General features: G+C 44.1%; 1 protein-coding gene and 1 long non-coding RNA gene across 4 annotated transcripts in view; one reads left to right on the forward strand and one right to left on the reverse strand.

The window, feature by feature from the left end:
* The window catches only part of LOC103281973 (zinc finger protein 239), a 264,351-nt gene that overhangs the window by 28,984 nt on the left and 216,703 nt on the right, over nt 1–18,664 (reverse strand). The window lies entirely within an intron of this gene.
* The window catches only part of LOC100567955 (zinc finger protein 135-like), a 39,287-nt gene that overhangs the window by 9,766 nt on the left and 10,857 nt on the right, over nt 1–18,664 (forward strand). The window contains exon 4 of the mRNA XM_062966752.1: nt 1,147–4,829. Within this exon, the coding sequence (XP_062822822.1) occupies nt 1,307–3,175 (1,869 nt within the window). The 5' untranslated portion in view covers nt 1,147–1,306 and the 3' untranslated portion in view covers nt 3,176–4,829. Of the gene's footprint in view, nt 1–1,146 lie in introns of the transcript that reaches the window.

Below are 18,664 nucleotides of genomic sequence, written 5' to 3' on the forward strand. Positions count from 1 at the left end.
CAAGAGGGGGACATGAAGGCGATGTTTCTGCCACTGAATATAACCGCCATATGCCAACCGATGGATCAGGGCGTTTTGGAAGAACTCAAAAGGAACTATTGCAGGAAGCTATTCTCGGCAAGGATAGAAGAAATGGAATAAGTTGTTAGGCCTCTCAGGATCTAACACAAGGATAGGGTTTGGGCTCTAGAAACCGCAATGACACACATCAAGCAACAAGAAAAAGCTCCGGGGATGGACATAAGGATGCCGCAAAGATGGCGAGACTTGGCAGCGGAGAAATGGCAATCGTTGGAAAAGCAGGCAAGGGTCACAGATTTTAAAAAATCTTCACAAGACTGAACTTTTTATGGATTTAACTTCCAACAGTGTTGTTTTATGCAATTCTATATTTATAGTCAAGTTTTTAGTAATAAATATTTTTTGTAGTCAATGCTTTCAATACATTGCGATGTTTGGTGCTAAATTCGTAAATGCAGTGATTTCTCCATCATGTTACCGTGTATTGAACTGCTTTATCTGTCAACTTGTTGTAAAACATGATGTTATGGTGCTTAATTTGTAAAATCATAATGTAATTTGATATTTAATAGGCTTTCCCTTAATTCCGCCTTATTATCCAACATTTTTGCTTAGCCAACGTTCTGCCGTCCAGTTTATGTTGGATAAGTGAGACTCTACTGTTGTACTCTGAAATTAGGTATGGGATCTTCTACGTTGGAGCAGAAAAACCCAACCTTAAGGGAGCATGGGAAAAGAGAACTGGGATTGGGGGAGAGAAATAAAAGGGAGGGAACGATGGTGAAATGGGTGGTAGTTGGTAAAGTCTAAAGCTAGAGAAAAAGGCAAGCATTTGGATGTGAAGGGAAAAGGCATCCATTCCCCAGAGAGAAGGAGACGGAATAAACAACCGGGCTGGAATGAGCAACAGGGAGCCTCTGGAGCGTATGTTACTCATCTCTCTCTTAGAGGCTCCAGGCAGACAACCAGGGTCCATCTTCACTGAACAAGGGGAGGGGAAAGGACAACATGTATATCTTCTTTTCCTCCATGTCTGTGTTGTTTTGAGGCTCAATTCAGTCCACTTCTTATCCCACTTCCTTATCACTCACACTGAAGAGTGATTGTTTCTGTTCTTCTTCACAGTCGATAACGGGGAGAAGAGCGATGTGTGCACCAAATACAGGAAGCATTTGGACACAACTGGGGCCTTCGTCAACAGCAGCAAGCCCACAGAGAAGATGGAGGTTCTGCCAAAGAAAGGCCTGACAAATGCAGTGTACGTGGGCAGTATTTTACCCAAAATATGGCACTTGTGCTTCACAAGACACTCGATGTTGGGAAAAGCCATCTTAAAGGGAAAGTATCTGCAAAATGTGTAGTGAAACACAAGAAATTTCACACGGGTCAGGAACCATACAGATGCCAAGAGTGTGGAAAGTATTTTGCTTCCAGTTCAGCCTTGGTGAGGCTCAAAAGACTCCACACAGGAGAGAAGCCATACCAATGTCAGGAGTGTGGGAAATGTTTTGCTTGCAGTTCAACCTTGGTGAGCCACAAAAGACTCCACACAGGAGAGAAGCCATACCAGTGCCAGGAGTGTGGGAAATGTTTTGCTTGCAGTTCAACCTTGGTGAGCCACAAAAGACTCCACACAGGAGAGAAGCCATACCAGTGCCAGGAGTGTGGGAAATGTTTTGCTTGCAGTTCAACCTTGGTGAGCCACAAAAGACTCCACACAGGAGAGAAGCCATACCAGTGCCAGGAGTGTGGGAAATGTTTTGCTTGCAGTTCAACCTTGGTGAGCCACAAAAGACTCCACACAGGAGAGAAGCCATACCAGTGCCAAGAGTGTGGGAAATGTTTTGCTTGCAGTTCAACCTTGGTGAGCCACAAAAGACTCCACACAGGAGAGAAGCCATACAAATGCCAGGAGTGTGGGAAATGTTTTGCTGAAAGTTCAGCCTTGGTGAGCCACAAAAGAGTCCACACCAGGGAGAAGCCATACAAATGTGAGGAGTGTGGGAAATGTTCTGCTTCCCATTCAGACTTGTTGAAGCACAAAAGACTCGACACAGGAGAGAAGCCATACCAATGCCAGGAGTGTGGGAAATGTTTTACTTGCAGTTCAACCTTGGTGAGCCACAAAAGACTCCACGCAGGAGAGAAGCCATACCAGTGCCAGGAGTGTGGGAAATGTTTTGCTGACAGTTCAGCCTTGGTGAGGCACAAAAGACTCCACACAGGAGAGAAGCCACACCAATGTCAGGAGTGTGGGAAATGTTTTGCTGACAGTTCAGCCTTGTTGAGCCACAAAGGAGTCCACACAGGAGAGAAGCCATACCAGTGCCAGGAGTGTGGGAAATGTTTTGCTTGTAGTTCAACCTTGGTGAGCCACAAAAGACTCCACACAGGAGAGAAGCCATACAAATGCCAGGAGTGTGGGAAATGTTTTGCTGAAAGTTCAGCCTTGGTGAGGCACAAAAGACTCCACGCAGGAGAGAAGCCATACCAGTGCCAAGAGGGTGGGAAATGTTTTGCTTGCAGTTCAACCTTTGTGAGCCACAAAAGACTCCACACAGGAGAGAAGCCATACCAGTGCCAGGAGTGTGGGAAATGTTTTGCTTCCAGTTCAACCTTGGTGAGCCACAAAAGACTCCACACAGGAGAGAACCCATACAAATGCCAGGAGTGTGGAAAATGTTTTGCTGAAAGTTCAGCCTTGGTGAGCCACAAAAGACTCCACACAGGAGAAAAGCCATACAAATGCCAGGAGTGTGGAAAATGTTTTACTGACAGTTCAGCCTTGTTGATCCACAAAAGAGTCCACACCTGGGAGAAGCCATACAAATGTGAGGAGTGTGGGAAATGTTCTGTTTCCCATTCAGACTTGGTGAAACACAAAAGACTCCACACAGGAGAGAAGCCATACAAATGCCAGGAGTGTGGGAAATGTTTTGCTTTCCGTTCAAACTTGATGAGCCGCAAAAGACTCCACACAGGAGAGAAGCCATACCAATGCCAGGAGTGTGGGAAATGTTTTGCTGACAGTTCAGACTTGGCGAAGCACAAAAGAAGCCACACAGGAGAGAAGCCATATAAATGCCATGAATGTGGAAAATGTTTTACTCAGAGTTCAGCCCTTAACCAGCACCAGAGAACACATACCGGCTAAAAAACAGCCATTGTGGGTAAATGTCTGATTTCAAACTGGACCCTTTGAGAAGTTTTGCGTCAGATTTGGTGGAGTCCCGTTCTTGTCATTTGAACCTGTAAGTTGGAGGTCTGTTCTCTGGAGCAGCAGAAAGAAAGCTCTGTGTGACAATCCCTCAGAGCAGTGGTTCTCAACCTGTGGGTCCCTAGATGTTTTGGCCTTCAACTCCCCTAAATCCTAACAGCTGGTAAACTGGCTGGGATTTCTGGGAGTTGTAGGCCAAAACACCCGGGGACCCACAGGTTGAGGACCACTGCTTCAGTGTCAGTTCCTGGAAGGTGTAGGAGACAAAGATAGGCTCACACAGCTTGTAGCTATGGAAAACTTTATTGAATCCGCCTTGCCAAAATGGCCGCAACGCTTCTACTGCCCGTCTTCCGCTCTTTCCCCTCAGTATATTGGGTGGTTGCTTCCCTCCTCCTTCACGTCTCTTCTTCTCCATTCACACCTCCCTTTCCTTTTGTCCTTTCCCACGTCTGAAGACCAGACCCCGTCATAAATCAGCCTTCCCAGCCAAATGGTCTTCTTTATCCGATTTGTTGTAGTCAGGTGTGAAAAGAACAGCTTGGAGAATGCTGATCTTTTTGCATCCTGACATTCAGAGAGTTAAATATTAAGTTAAGTCTTGTCACCTCGTCTGAAAAGAAATAAACCATAAGTGATTCCATCACTTGTTCTTCTGGTCTTAGTTTCCAGCTCCATTTTCACCTTGGTTTACATGTCCAGTTTGTGAACGTTGTGCCCCTACAGACACATCCTCTGTTTTCCTCTTTAGTCAGGACTGGTCAGCTTGAATATTGTAAATAGCCGTTATGGGAGGGATCCAGAGTTAGCCCCTTCCCTTTAAGACAGTGGCTCTCAACCAGTGGTCCACGGACTACCAGTGGTTCGCAAGAACTAAAATACGGTCTGCCTTCTAAGCTTCCCTTCCTTTGCTTTCTTTTCTCTTGCCCTTCCTTCCCTTTTCTTCCTTCTTTCCTTCTATCCTTGTCTTCTTGTCCCTTCCTTTGCCTTCTTTTCTCTTGCCCTTCATTCCTTCCTTTTTCTCTTCCCTTCCCATCCTGCCCTTTGCTGCCTTTTCTCTTCCTCTTCCATCCTTTTTCTCTTCCTTCCCTTTTCTCCCCTTTGCCTTTTCTCTTGCCCTTCTTTCCTTTTTTCTTCCCTTCACTTCATTTCCTTTTCCTTCTTTTCTCTTGCCCTTCCTTTTCTCTTTCCTTCCTTCCCTTCCTTTGTCTACTTTTCTCTTGCCCTTCCTTCCTTTTCTCTTCCCTTCCTTCCCTTTGCCTTTTCTCTTGCCCTTCCTTCCTTTCTCTTCCCTTCCCTTCCTTTGCCTTCTTTTCTCTTGCCTTCTTTCCTTGCTTTTTCTTTCTCTTCCCTTCCCTTCCTTTGCCCATCATATGTTATGGACTGGAGTAGAGTACAATATATGTCTCATTTGATGCCTCAAGAACTTGAATGCATACTGTAATTGTTTTTCTTAATCTGTTTATCCTATTATGGTTATATTATTGATGTACTCTGATTGTTGTTTATGTGAGTTTAATATGTTGTAAGCCGCTTTGGGTCCAGTGAGGGAGAAAAGCAGGATATAAATAAAGATTCATCATCATCGTCATCATCATTATTATTTTCTCTTGCCATTCTTTACTTCCCCTTTTCTCTTCCCTTCCATCCCTTTGCCCTCTTTCCCTTGCCCTTCCTTCCTTCCCTTCCCTTCCCTTCCCTTCTTTTCTCTTGCCCTTCCTTCCTTTTTCTCTTCTCTTCCCATATTTTCCTTTGCCTTATTTTCTCTTCCCCTTCCTTCCTTCCCTTCCCTTCCTTTGTCTTCTTTTCTCTTGTCTTCCTTCCTTTTTCTCTTCTCTTCCCATATATTCTGTCATGCCACGAGCAGGCAAAACATTACCTGCTGCCCTGTCTCTTTAAGGTTCCAAAGGGGCGGAGCTTAGCCTTGGCTCCTGCCAGCCTGAAATGGCAGTTATTTTTGTCAGTTAGAATTTGTCAGTTGGTGAGGCTCTGGAAGGAAGTGTAGGAAGTAAAAGGATCACAGAAATTCACGTCACGTTGGAACTGTATTCAAATTAGATTAAAAAGCCACAGGCTACAGCAATAGAGAAAGCCATGTCAACAACACTGCATTGAAGTCACCTCAAAGATACAAAGAATCCAGTCGTAACAAGACTTTATACTCTGTGGCAATATCTATCCAGAACTGCATAGACTCAAAGATTTCTTTCCTCACAAGAGACTTCATAGTGGCAACAAGGGGAAAAGAGATCAATTTTGTCTATTAATAAAATACTTTGTTTTACATAACACAGTGTCCAATCTGTCCTTCGTGCTATGGATCCTTCCAGTTCATTTAGTTAACCATGGAGGCAGAACAGTGAATTTCTTTCCTTCAAGCTTCCTGAGGAGAAGTGAAAACCAGCTCAGAAGAAGAAGGAGTTAAGCAGCCATTTTGACTGTAGAGAGAGTGCAGTCATAGAGGGCAGCGCCATTTTGAAGGAATCTGAGGGAAGCCCTTTCGGAGGAAAATGTGGCTTTCAGGACCACAATAGTTATTTTTAAGTCTAAAAAGCTTTAAGTCTCAGTAAAAGGACTGAGAATCTTAAAAGTTAGTGATCACTTTATTTAAGGGACTATTAGTAACGGACAGCAACAGGAGAATAAAAGACCTACATTCCAAAGTAACGGAGAATAGGCTATTCAGTCCTTTCTGTCCAAAAGCAATTCAGTCTAATATAAAGTGACACAAACTTCAGAAGACTTAAAGATGTCTGCTTCTTCCTCACAAAAGAGCAGAATATCTAAACCTACCTCAAAAATGTCCTTTTGGCAAGATAAACTAGATTCCTTGAAACCTAAATATCAGAAGTCATGGCAGAGAATTTTAGATATGAGTCAAGCAAGCCATCGCTTTAGGCAGCAGAAAGAAATATTAGATTGTAAGGAAAGATTACAACATCAATACTGTGAGTGGATAACATATTCAGATAATATAATCTCTTTGCTTGAACATATGAAAACATCAGAATCTTTAAGTAATAAGGAAGAAATGTTGTCAGAGAGAGAGAAGGGAACTAGAATTTGATACCATCATGAATGATTTATATAACAAAATATCAGAAGGTCAGGCAGAAGAAGACCCTGCCTCCCTTATGGAAACTGTTGATGAAGAACAAGTGCAACACATGTTTAGTAAAGACACAGATACAAAGTCAAACAGGTCTGTGTGTACATTAGCAGGCAAATCAAGATCATCTCACACATCCCATAGAACAGAAAGAACAAGAGGGACTTCTGTTCATAGTGGTTCTTCTGGCCAATCCCTTAGTCTGGTCATAAAGGCTAGGGCCGAGGCAGCTGCCGCAGTAAAACAAATAGAGTTTCTTAAGAAAAGACAGCAAATTGTTGCAGAGAAGGCAGAACTGGATGCCTTGGCCGCTGCCAAGAAGGCAGAAATGGAAGCCGCAGCTGCTGCCGAGCAAGCAGGTCTGGATGCAGAAAATAAGGCCCGTCAAGTCAAAACAGATGCTGCTCTAGCAACGTTAGCACAGGTTGCAAAGTCTGAGGTGTTACAAGTAAAGGCCTCAGTCCTAGAGCAAGGTCTCTTAGGAAATACATCCCCTCCAGATGTTACAACAGAAGATCCCGTCACAAAAGTGGATTCTTATTTAAATACCCAAATTATCAATATCGCAGCCCCTCCTGTGCTAACAAGAGAAAGTGCAGTAGCAAATAATTCTTTTGTGTCACAACCAGAAATCATAGAGGTTTCTGCACCCAAAGAACATTATTTGCCGTATGCAAAAGTAGCAAGTCAAGCAGCTGTTCCATTGAATGATATATCTCAAACCAAGTTAGAGCACAGTTTTCCAGTAGACACACAGGACTCAATACAGTCAAACTACACAATGCCAACAACTGCATTCAGTCTCAATCCCAAAGCAGCTAGTTGGGTTCCAGAAAACCCCCAGATCCAAACTAACTCTGAACCAACTTTGCAACAGTCCTCAGTCCCACTTGATATTTTAAATTACACCTCCTACAGAAACCCAAGAAGGGACTTAGCAGACAGAGGCATTCAGAAATTCTCTGATAAGCCAGAGGATTATATGTTGTGGAAGAATACATTTCAGTCAGCTCTCAAGCAACTAAAATTGCCTGTAGAGGAAGAGTTAAATTTATTGATCGCCTGGTTGGGACCTGCTTCTTCCGTACAGGTGAAGAGAATGTATGCAGCAAACATAAATAACCCACATGCAGCTTTAAATCGAGTGTGGGACCGTCTCAATGAACGTTATGGATCATCTGCACAGATAGAAACGTTGCTTCTGCAAAAGCTTAAATCGTTTCCTGCATTTACAAAAGGGGAATATGAGAAATTATGGGATTATGCAGATTTGCTTGAAGAATTGGAAGCAGCTAAGGGAAATCCAGATTTACCAGGGCTTGCATGTTTAGATCAATATTTAACACAACAAGAGATTATTGATAAACTGCCTTTCTCACTGAAGGAGGTATGGGGCCGGGAAGTTTTCTCTTATAAAGAAACTCATCAACGGAAATACCCACCATTTACACATCTAGTGAAGTTTCCCTTAAGATCAGCTAGAGAGAAGAATGATTTGCAAACGGGGTTTCCTCTTTTATATCAAAGTAACAAAAAAGATAAGAAACATTTCATAGAAACCAAAAGCAAACCACAAGTCACAGTTAGAAAAACTGAAACCAAGGTCAAATCAGTTGAACAGCACACAAAGACATCAGCAGGAGTAATATGTCCAGTACACCAAATAGCACATGATCTGAATAACTGCAAAGAATTCAGGAGCAAACCTTGTGAAGAGCGTTTAACCTTTGCCAGAGATCAAAGACTTTGTTTTAAATGTGGTACTTTTAGAAACCACATAGCCAAGGAGTGCAAGAGAAAAGTGAAATGTCAAGAATGCTTTAGTGAAAAACACTGCTCTGCACTACACCGCGAAACAACACCTCATCAGAAAGGAAAGAACTCTGAAAAGTCAGAATGTACTCTTGTGGAAACACCACAACCTAAGGAGATTAAGATAGCAACATCAACTTGCACAGCTTTGTGTGGAGAAGCAGGAAAAGAACGAACATGTCATCCTATTTGCTTGGTAGATGTCTACCCTGAAAACTCTCCAGATCAAGTTAAACGCATGTACGTTGCCTTAGATTCTCAAAGTGACACCTCCCTAGCAACACCTGAATTCTTTAACATCTTTCAAATTCAATCAAAAGAGGTAGAATACATTATGACTACTTGTGGTGGAGATCAGGTCATGGTGGGGAGAGTAGCATCTGGATTCATCCTCCGGACTATTGATGGCATGAAACAATTTAGGTTACCAACGTTCATAGAATGCCAAAATATACCTAAAGATGAAAGACAAATCCCTACGAGAGAAATAGCTATGAGTCATGCACACCTAAGATCCATGGCACATAAGTTACCAAGATTCGACCCTGGCGCAAAGATTCTTTTGCTTATTGGCATAGACTGTCCAGACTTGTTTTCAGTTAAAAAGCAAATAAAAGGTCGACCAGGAGCACCAATCGTTCAAGAACTAGAGATAGGCTGGACTATCCTAGGTCCAGTATGTTTAAATCGCAAAAGGTTGCCTTCCCATGCTCGAACCTTTTGCACAAGCTTCATGCCAAATGGACATCCTACACAGATGTTAGATTGTCCAGAACCAGCAGACAAGTCATAGATTATTGAATATGAAGAAAGCAATCATATCGATAATAGAAGTTCAGAGCAACCTAGTACTTCAAGATCTGTCATAAAAGAAGATGGAATTGAAGATATGTCCACATCGCAGACTGCACTTCAAACCAATTCCTCAACTCAGAGGGCAGAATCAGATATACCTTTTGACCACCCGGAAGCTCAAGCGTCTGTACAGCAAGCTATAGATGCTGCAATGATATCTCCAATAGTGCAACCACCTACTAATGTTGGTGTCGACATTTTCGCCCCACCAGCAAAGGTTGCCAAAGAAGAATGGATGGCTGATCACAAAGAGAGTTTTAATTGTCTAAATCATAGCCAAGTACAACTTCAAAAGGACAGTGAGCATAATATAGATGGCCACAAGAACACTGGAAGTGATCATACATTACCACAAATGATAGTGAGTCATACAAACTTCCACCCTGATGGCTTAGATATGTGTAATCATTTGCAAGCAGAAGATATGACCTCACAGGCTACCACCAATCGATTAAGAGCTGAACTTGCCAAAGAACCCCGAAAAGTTGCTGTATATGAGCAAGAACTTCAAAAACCTCCAGAGACAAAGTATCAACTTGAAGAAGCTCATGGTCAGCTAAAAGAGCAGAAACAGTTATCTAGTAAAAGGCTATTGGTCAAAGAACAGCAGGTTGCTGATCTTCAAATAAAGCCTTCATATTCTGAGGAGAAGCTAAAGGAGATAGCAGCAGTTGTAACCAAACTGCAGCAACAGCTAAATGGAGTGAAGCAGCAGTGCCAGGATCGGCGGAGCTTTCGAAAGAGTGCCCAGCAGAGAGCGAAGGTGTTGGAGTTGAGACAAGAGCTTGTACCAGTCCAGGAAAGCCTGAACAGGTTTGCCTTCCATGTTCCAGTATTAAAGGTAAGCTTTGACCGAAGAGGATTTAGTCCACATGAAGGTGGATCGCAAGGACATCGAAGTGTTGGACTTTGAAAGGCCAACCATATACTTCATCCCGCCATTTCATTCAGATCAATCTGCAGAGACTGTAGGAGAGCTGAAGGATGAAACACTAGAGGAAGTCAAAGGGATGATGAATCTATGAGTTAGAACAGTTATAGTTTTAGATTAGTTGATATTTTGTGTTAGTTATTTCTTATTAATAAGGGGGTAAAACTTATTAATAAGTTTTAGGTGGGGAGTGTCATGCCACGAGCAGGCAGAACATTACCTGCTGCCCTGTCTCTTTAAGGTTCCAAAGGGGCGGAGCTTAGCCTTGGCTCCTGCCAGCCTGAAATGGCAGTTATTTTTGTCAGAATTTGTCAGTTGGTGAGGCTCTGGAAGGAAGTGTAGGAAGTAAAAGGATCACAGAAATTCACGTCACGTTGGAACTGTATTCAAATTAGATTAAAAAGCCACAGGCTACAGCAATAGAGAAAGCCATGTCAACAACACTGCATTGATGTCACCTCAAAGATACAAAGAATCCAGTCATAACAAGACTTTATACTCTGTGGCAATATCTATCCAGAACTGCATAGACTCAAAGATTTCTTTCCTCACAAGAGACTTCATAGTGGCAACAAGGGGAAAAGAGATCAATTTTGTCTATTAATAAAATATTTTGTTTTACATCACACAGTGTCCAATCTGTCCTTCGTGCTATGGGTCCTTCCAGTTCATTTAGTTAACCATGGAGGCAGAACATATTCCTTTGCCTTATTTTCTCTTCCCCTTCCTTCCTTCTCTTCCTTTGTCTTCTTTTCTCTTGTCCTTCCTTCCTTTTTCTCTTCTCTTCCCATATATTCCTTTGCCTTATTTTCTCTTCCCCTTCATTCCTTCCCTTCCCTTCCTTTGCCTTCTTTTCTCTTGCCCTTCCTTCCTTTTTCTCTTCTCTTCCCATATTTCCCTTTGCCTTCTTTTCTCTTCCTCTTCCTTCCTTCCCTTCTCTTCCTTAACAGACTCATGGTTGAATAGGGGCAGATGGACCTCAAGGAGAGCGGTACAGGAGTCCCTCGGTCAAATACTATCTGTGAGCCCAAGTGTAGTCAAAATTAAGTTCATTTCATGGCTACATAGGGAATTTCAAGCTCAGGACCGCTCCATACGTCTCGTTATCACCTTTGATGATAGCACTTTAATTGAAGCACTTTGGGCGCATAAACCCCTGTTGAATTCATGGGGTATTAATATTAGGAAGGTATTTCTGGACCCCACAATCCGCCCCTTGATGGCAGGTTCGGAACTGCATTTTCAAGGTACCATTAGTTCCAGAATGGTTAGTGCCCATGACTCTTTATCTAGGTCCCCTCCACTCTTAGAATCTTGTGTAGTGTCCCCCATTTCAACTCTAGACCCTTCCCAATCCATTCTCGATTCCCGCCCAGAGACATTGCTCTTGTTTAGTCAATCTAGTTCCCCTGACTGCTCCATCATCTCATCATTACAGGATTCATTCTCAGACTCTAAGCAAGATAGAATCCTGAGTAGCTCCCCATTTATGGACAGCTGACTAGGGCATCGCAATGAGAGCTCTATCCTGCCTGTCGCCCTGGGGGGGGGGGGGTGGACAGGAGCCTGAGGGAGACCATTGAGGTCGTGTGGGGGAGGAGGAGGAGTGGTCACCTTTATCCCAGGGATAAGCGCAACAGAGTTCTTGCGACCCTGGAGAAGGATAGGAGTGGTAGCCTCCATGACAGTCCCCTCCGTTTGAAGGTCCTGCTATTTAATGCCAGATCCGTCAATGGTAAATCAGCTATCATCCAGGATTTGATCCTGGATGAAGCGGCGGATCTGGCTTGCATCACCGAGACCTGGTTGGATGAGCCCGGCGGGGTAAATCTCGCCCAGCTGTGTCCTCCAGGTTTCGGGGTGCAACAGCAGGCCAGAGCCGGGGGGCGGGGAGGTGGCGTTGCGGTGGTCTTTCGGCAGACAATCTCCCTGGTCAGGTGCGCCATCCCGCAATCTGCAGGTTTTGAGTGTGTCCATCTTAAGGTGGGTACCCGGGACAGTTTGGGGATTCTGCTGGTGTACCGTCCACCCCGCGACACGGCAGTCTCCCTGCCCAAGCTGGCAGAGGTGATCTCTGGTGCGGCGTTGGTCTCTCAGCGGCTGGTAGTGCTGGGGGACTTTAACATTCATGCTGAGGCCACATTAACTGGTGCAGCTGAAGACTTCATGGCCGCCATGACGACCATGGGACTGTCCCAAGTGATATCTGGTCCCACTCATCAAGCTGGACACACACTTGACCTGGTGTTTGTTGCGGCAGATGGTGAGGTCAGAGTGGAAGAGCAAAATATTCTTCCGTTGTCATGGTCCGATCACCACCTGATCAGTTTAAGACTCACTGTGACCTCAAACCTCCGCAGGGGTGGTGGACCCATTAAGATGGTCCGCCCCAGGAGACTGATGGATCCAGATGGATTCTTGAGGTCTCTTGGGGATCTTCCTGTCATGGAGGCTGACGATCCTGTCGATGCCTTGGTAGATCGCTACAATAGCGAGATGTCCAGGGCAATTGACATGATCGCCCCCGAACGTCCCCTCTCATTGCGAAGAGTCACTTCGGCTCCCTGGTTCACGGAGGAGCTGGCAGTGATGAAGCGCTCGAGGAGGGGACTAGAGTGCCACTGGCGGAAAACTTGTAGCGTTTCTGACCGAGCACGGGCTAGAGCCGCTATTAGGGCCTACTCCGCGGCTTTGCGGGCAGCCAGGAAGACCTTCACGACTGCCCGCATAGCGTCTGCAACTAACAGACCATCGGAGTTGTTTCGGGTCGTCGGGGAGCTCCTTCACCCTCCTGAGGGGGGAGGGGCACCCGAAGACTCGGCAACTCGGTGCAGCGAGTTCGCGCACCACTTTGCAGACAAAGTCGCTCAGATTCGCTTCGACTTGGATGCTAGTTTTGTTGCAATGCCAAAAGAGGTAACTGAGGCACCTGTCTGTTCAAACTTGTGGGATTCGTTTCAGCTTGTTCGCCCGGATGACGTGGACAGGATCCTTGGGGCGGTGAGAGTGACCACTTGCTCTGCAGACCCTTGCCCCTCGTGGCTAATTAAATCGGCCAGAGGAGGGTTGGTAGAGTGGTTTGTGATGATAATTAATGCCTCTTTGGATCAAGGCAAATTTCCATCTGTCCTCAAACAGGCCATCGTGAGGCCTATATTGAAGAAGGTCTCCCTTGATTCGGCCATTCTAAACAACTACAGACCAATCTCGAACCTCCCTTTCTTGGGCAAGGTCCTGGAGCGGGTGGTTGCCTCGCAGCTCCAGGGTTTCCTGGATGACACCGATTTTCTGGACCCATCGCAGTCTGGCTTTAGACCTGGTCACAGTACTGAGACGGCTTTGGTCGCCTTGGTGGATGACCTCCGCAGGGAGCTGGACAGGGGGAGTGTGACCCTGCTGGTTCTCTTGGACATCTCAGCAGCTTTCGATACCATCAACCATGGTATCCTTCTGGGACGGCTCTCCGGGATGGGCCTTGGGGGCATGGCTCTGTCGTGGCTTCAGTCCTTCCTGGAGGGCCGTTCCCAGTTGGTGAAGCTGGGGGACACCTGCTCGGACCCCTGGCCTTTGACCTGTGGGGCCCCGCAAGGTTCCATTCTGTCCCCCATGCTTTTTAACATCTACATGAAACCACTGGGAGAGGTCATCCGGAGTTTTGGAGTTCGGTGCCATCTCTACGCAGATGACACTCAACTCTACTACTCCTTTCCACCGAACTCCAAGGAAGCCCCCCAGATACTGAACCTGTGCTTGGCAGCTGTGATGGGCTGGATGAGGGCGAATAAGCTGAAGCTTAATCCCGACAAGACAGAGGTCCTCCAGGTCAGTCGTATGTCCGATCGGGGTATTGGGTGGCTACCTGTGCTTGACGGGGTCGCACTCCCCCTGAAGGCGCAGGTCCGCAGTTTGGGGGTCCTCCTGGACTCAGCACTGACGCTTGATGCTCAGGTGTCGGCCGTGGCCGGGAGGGCCTTTGCACAATTAAAACTTGTGCGCCAACTGCGACCTTACCTCGTGAAGTCTGATCTGGCCACGGTGGTCCATGCCTTAGTTACCTCTAGACTGGACTATTGCAATGCACTCTACGTGGGGCTGCCCTTGAAGACGGCCCGGAAACTCCAACTAGTTCAACGTTCGGCAGCCTTGCTTCTAACTGGAGCAAATTATAGGGAGCGGTCAACCCTCCTGCTTAAGGAGCTCCACTGGCTGCCGTTCACCTTCTGGACCCAATTCAAGGTGCAAGTGATCACCTACAAAGCCCTGAACGGTTTGGGACCCTCCTACCTTAGTGATCGCCTCTCCCCCTACGAACCTGCACGATCTCTTCGTTCGTCGGGGGAGGCCCTCCTCTCGCTCCCACCTCCGTCACAAGCGCGGTTGGTGGGGACGAGAGAGAGGGCCTTCTCCGTGGTGGCCCCTTCCCGGCTCTGGAACTCGCTTCCCAGGGAAATCAGGCAAGCCCCCACCCTGGTAGCATTCAGAAAGAGCTTGAAAACCTGGCTCTTTACTCAAGCCTTTAGATAAAGATTGCTAATCCAGAAGCAATCTGTATCTGTGACCATTCTTGTACCGGTTTGCACCTTTTACCTTTGTCAACTCGATATAGACACAGGGTCTATTCCCATCCCAATTTGCACTTCCAGAATTTGCAGCACTTTATCAGTCACCTTGTGTCTACAATATTTATATAGTGCACCTTACCCAGTCTACTTTTACAATCTCTCAGTTTTAATCCATGTTTTTATTAGTTCTTGTTTTTTATTGGCTAATGTTTTATTTTTATTTTTTTATTTTTTATTGTGCAAGTTGTTGTCTATTGCTGTGTTTTATACTGCTACTGTTTTTATTCGGGCTTGGCCCCATGTAAGCCGCCCTGAGTCCCCTTCGGGGAGATAGAGGCGGGGTATAAAAATAAAGTTATTATTATTATTATTATAGATGGTACATAACTCCAGAAAAACTCTCAAATACACACACACACACACATATGATATGTTGGGACTAACGAATTCTGAATAAAAATCCACACAGACATGGAAACTATTCTAGAGTACAAAATCCCATTAAAACCATAACTTTTTCTACTGGGAAACATCAAGAAAGACTCTTTCTTTATATGACAACAGAAGCAAGAACTGAATACGCAAAACTATGGAAACAACAAGACATGCCAACACCAGAAAACTGGATGACAAAAGGTTTTGAAATGGCCAAATAGGACAAACTAACTTTAGCTGCACAACAAACAAATACACAGAAACTTCCAAGAAGAATGGAAGCCATTCATTGAATTCACAAAGCAAAGGAAGATGGCCACAGAAGGATCTGTTGACTAAAATATTATTAATAGTATACAGTTACATTTTGTACTATTTCTGAACTCTTTATTCAAGAGACTTTGAATAATTGACCTATCAGCACTCTTTGATTAGAACACAAAAGGTTGCGAGCTTTGTTAATTAGGTATTTTAGAGCGACAACATATATATTAATACATATTTGTGTAGTGTTTAAATAAAAGAAGATAACAATGTAACATAGTGAATTCTTACCCACACAATCCTAATTTACTAACTAATGGAATTGATATTTTAGATCTATATGGCAGTCGTTATGATATGAAATACATGCAAAGAACTGGAAAAGAAGGCGGGAAGGAGAGTGGATAGCGTGGGAAGGCAAAGTCCTGAGGACAAGAGTGCATTTGTTTCTGTCACAGAGGACATTTGGATCTTCCAAAACTTTAGACACTGTCTATAATACTAGGGCTTGGGTTAAAGAGATCGATGTAAAAGACAAGGCTTCTCTCCCCCCCTCCACCCCCTTCCTTTTCCTCATGATACAGAAGACATTGATATAGTTCTTTTAAAAAATATAGACACCCCTTGTTATACAGCAGACGCATAATATTCAATATTCAAAACAATTCTACAATACATTTTTGCATCCACTGTTATTTTCACCCATATATATATATCTATATATATAAAAGAGTAATGGCATCAGGGCAGTGGACAAAACAACAAAAGTACAGGCCCCCCAACCTCAAAATTTGACAACAAAACCCATCATCCACGGCACTAGGTTGATACAACAAAAAGAAAAGAAAAATAAAGTCCTAATTAGAGAGAGAGTAATAATTGTTTTTATCCAATTGCTGCCAGTTAGAGTGCTAAGCTCCGCCCACTTGGTTTCCTAGCAACCTACTCAGCTCACGGGACAGGCACAGTTAGGCCTCACTTAGGCATTTTCCATAGATTATCTGATTTTAACTGGATTAAATGGCAGTGTAGACTCAAGGCCCTTCCACACAGCTATATTACCCATTTATAATCTTATATTATCTGCTTTGAACTGGATTATCTTGAGTCCACACTGCCAGATAATTCACTTCAGTGTGCATTTTATACAGCTGTGTAGAAGGGGCCTCATATAATCCAGTTCTAAGCAGATATAAGATTATAAATATACAGTAGAGTCTCACTTATCCAACATAAACAGGCCGGCAGAACGTTGGATAAGTGAATATGTTGGATAATAAGAAGAGATTCAGAAAAAGCCTATTAAACATCAAATTAGGTAATGATTATACAAATTAAGCACCAAATATCATGTTATACAACAAATCTGACAGAAAATGTAGTTCAATACTCAGTAATGCTATGTTGTAATTACTGTATTTGCAAATTTAGCACCAAAATATCACAATGAATTTAAAACACTGACTACAAAACATTGACTACTAAAAGGCAGACTGCGTTGGATAATCCAGAACTTTGGATAAGAGAATGTTGGATAAGTGAGATTCTACTGTAATATGAAATAATTACTGTGGTAATCCAGAACAACCCAATTCTGCCATGGAGGACACAATCCAAGCACGCCCAACAGATGGCCACCCAGCCTCTCAATAATAATAATAATAATAATAATAATAATAATAAGAATAAGAATAAGAATATTGTACAATCCTAAGGTTAGCAGATACCCCTAAGGATCATCCAGTTCAACTTCCTTATATCATGCAGGAGGACACAATCCAACCACTCCTGACAGATGGCCATCCAATATCTGCACAATAATAACACACATCGAATCATAGCATCAGACAGTTAGGAGACACACCTAAAGGCCATCCACTCCAACTCAACTCTGCCATGGAAGACACAATCCAAGCACTCCCAACAGATGGCCACCCAGCCTCTCAATACTAATACTACTACTACTACTAATAATAACAACATCATACGGTCCTAAGGTTTGGAGTTACCCCTAAGGGTCATCCAGATCAACTTCCTTCTACCATGCAGGAGGACACAATCCAAGCGCTCCTGACAGATGGCCATCCAGCCTCTACATAATAATGATGATGAAGATGATGATAATAATAATAATAATAATAATAATAATAATAATAATATCTGCCTAGAAGATCAGGGGGCAGAGGACTCCTACAAGTAAAACAAGTAGTCAAAGAAGAAGAACATGCCCTGGCAGAAGATGGAAAGCAAAGTGAAGAACCTGCTTTGAGTGAAGTCAAAAATCAGAAACTCCTCAAAGCACAGCAGACAAAAAACCAGTAAAAGAAAACCACACTACAAACTAGAGCTGACAACTGGCACAACAAAACATTGCATGGAAAGTTCCTTGACAAAATTGAAGGAAAAGCTGATAAGGAGAAGACCTGGCTCTGGCTCACAAATGGGACCCTGAAGAAGGAGACAGAAGGCCTGATCCTTGCAGCCCAGGAGCAAGACATCAGGACAAATGCAATTAAGGCCAAGATCGAAAAATCAGCTGATGACCCAAAATGCAGACTGTGCAAGGAAACAGATGAAACCATTGATCATATCCTCAGCTGCTGTAAGAAAATTGCACAGACAGACTACAAACAGAGGCACAACTATGTGGCCCAAATGATTCATTGGAACTTATGCCTCAAGTGCCACCTCCCAGCAGCAAAGAACTGGTGGGATCACAAACCTGCAAAAGTATTGGAAAATGAGCACGCAAAGAGACTGTGGGACTTCCGAATCCAGACTGACAAAGTTCTGGAACACAACACACCAGACATCACAGTTGTGGAAAAGAAAAAGGTTTGGATCATTGATGTTGCCATCCCAGGTGACAGTCGCATTGACGAAAAACAACAGGAAAAACTCAGCCGCTATCAGGACCTCAAGATTGAACTTCAAAGACTCTGGCAGAAACCAGTGCAGGTGGTCCCGGTGGTGATGGGCACACTGGGTGCCGTGCCGAAAGATCTCAGCCACTGGCATTTGGAAACAATAGACATTGACAAAATCACGATCTGCCAACTGCAAAAAGCCACCCTGCTGGGATCTGCACGCATCATCCGAAAATACATCACACAGTCCTAGACACTTGGGAAGTGTTCAACTTGTGATTTTGTGAAGCGAAACCCAGCATATCTATCTTGTTTGCTGTGTCATACAACGTCGTTGTGTCAATAATAATAATAATAATAATAATAATAATAGAAGCATAGAATCCAAGAGTTTGGAGAGAATCCTAGGGGCCATCCAGCCCAACCCTTTCTACTATGCAGCTGGACACAACCCAAGCTTTCACAACACACGGACAACGTATAAATACTATACAATACTAAAGGTAAAGGTAAAGGTTTCCCCCTGACGTTAAGTCCAGTCATGTCTGACTCTGGGGCCTGGTGCTCATCTCCATTTCTAAGCCGAAGAGC

This window comes from Anolis carolinensis, unplaced genomic scaffold (assembly GCF_035594765.1).
Source record: "Anolis carolinensis isolate JA03-04 unplaced genomic scaffold, rAnoCar3.1.pri scaffold_29, whole genome shotgun sequence".
Taxonomy (NCBI): Eukaryota; Metazoa; Chordata; class Lepidosauria; order Squamata; family Dactyloidae; genus Anolis; species Anolis carolinensis.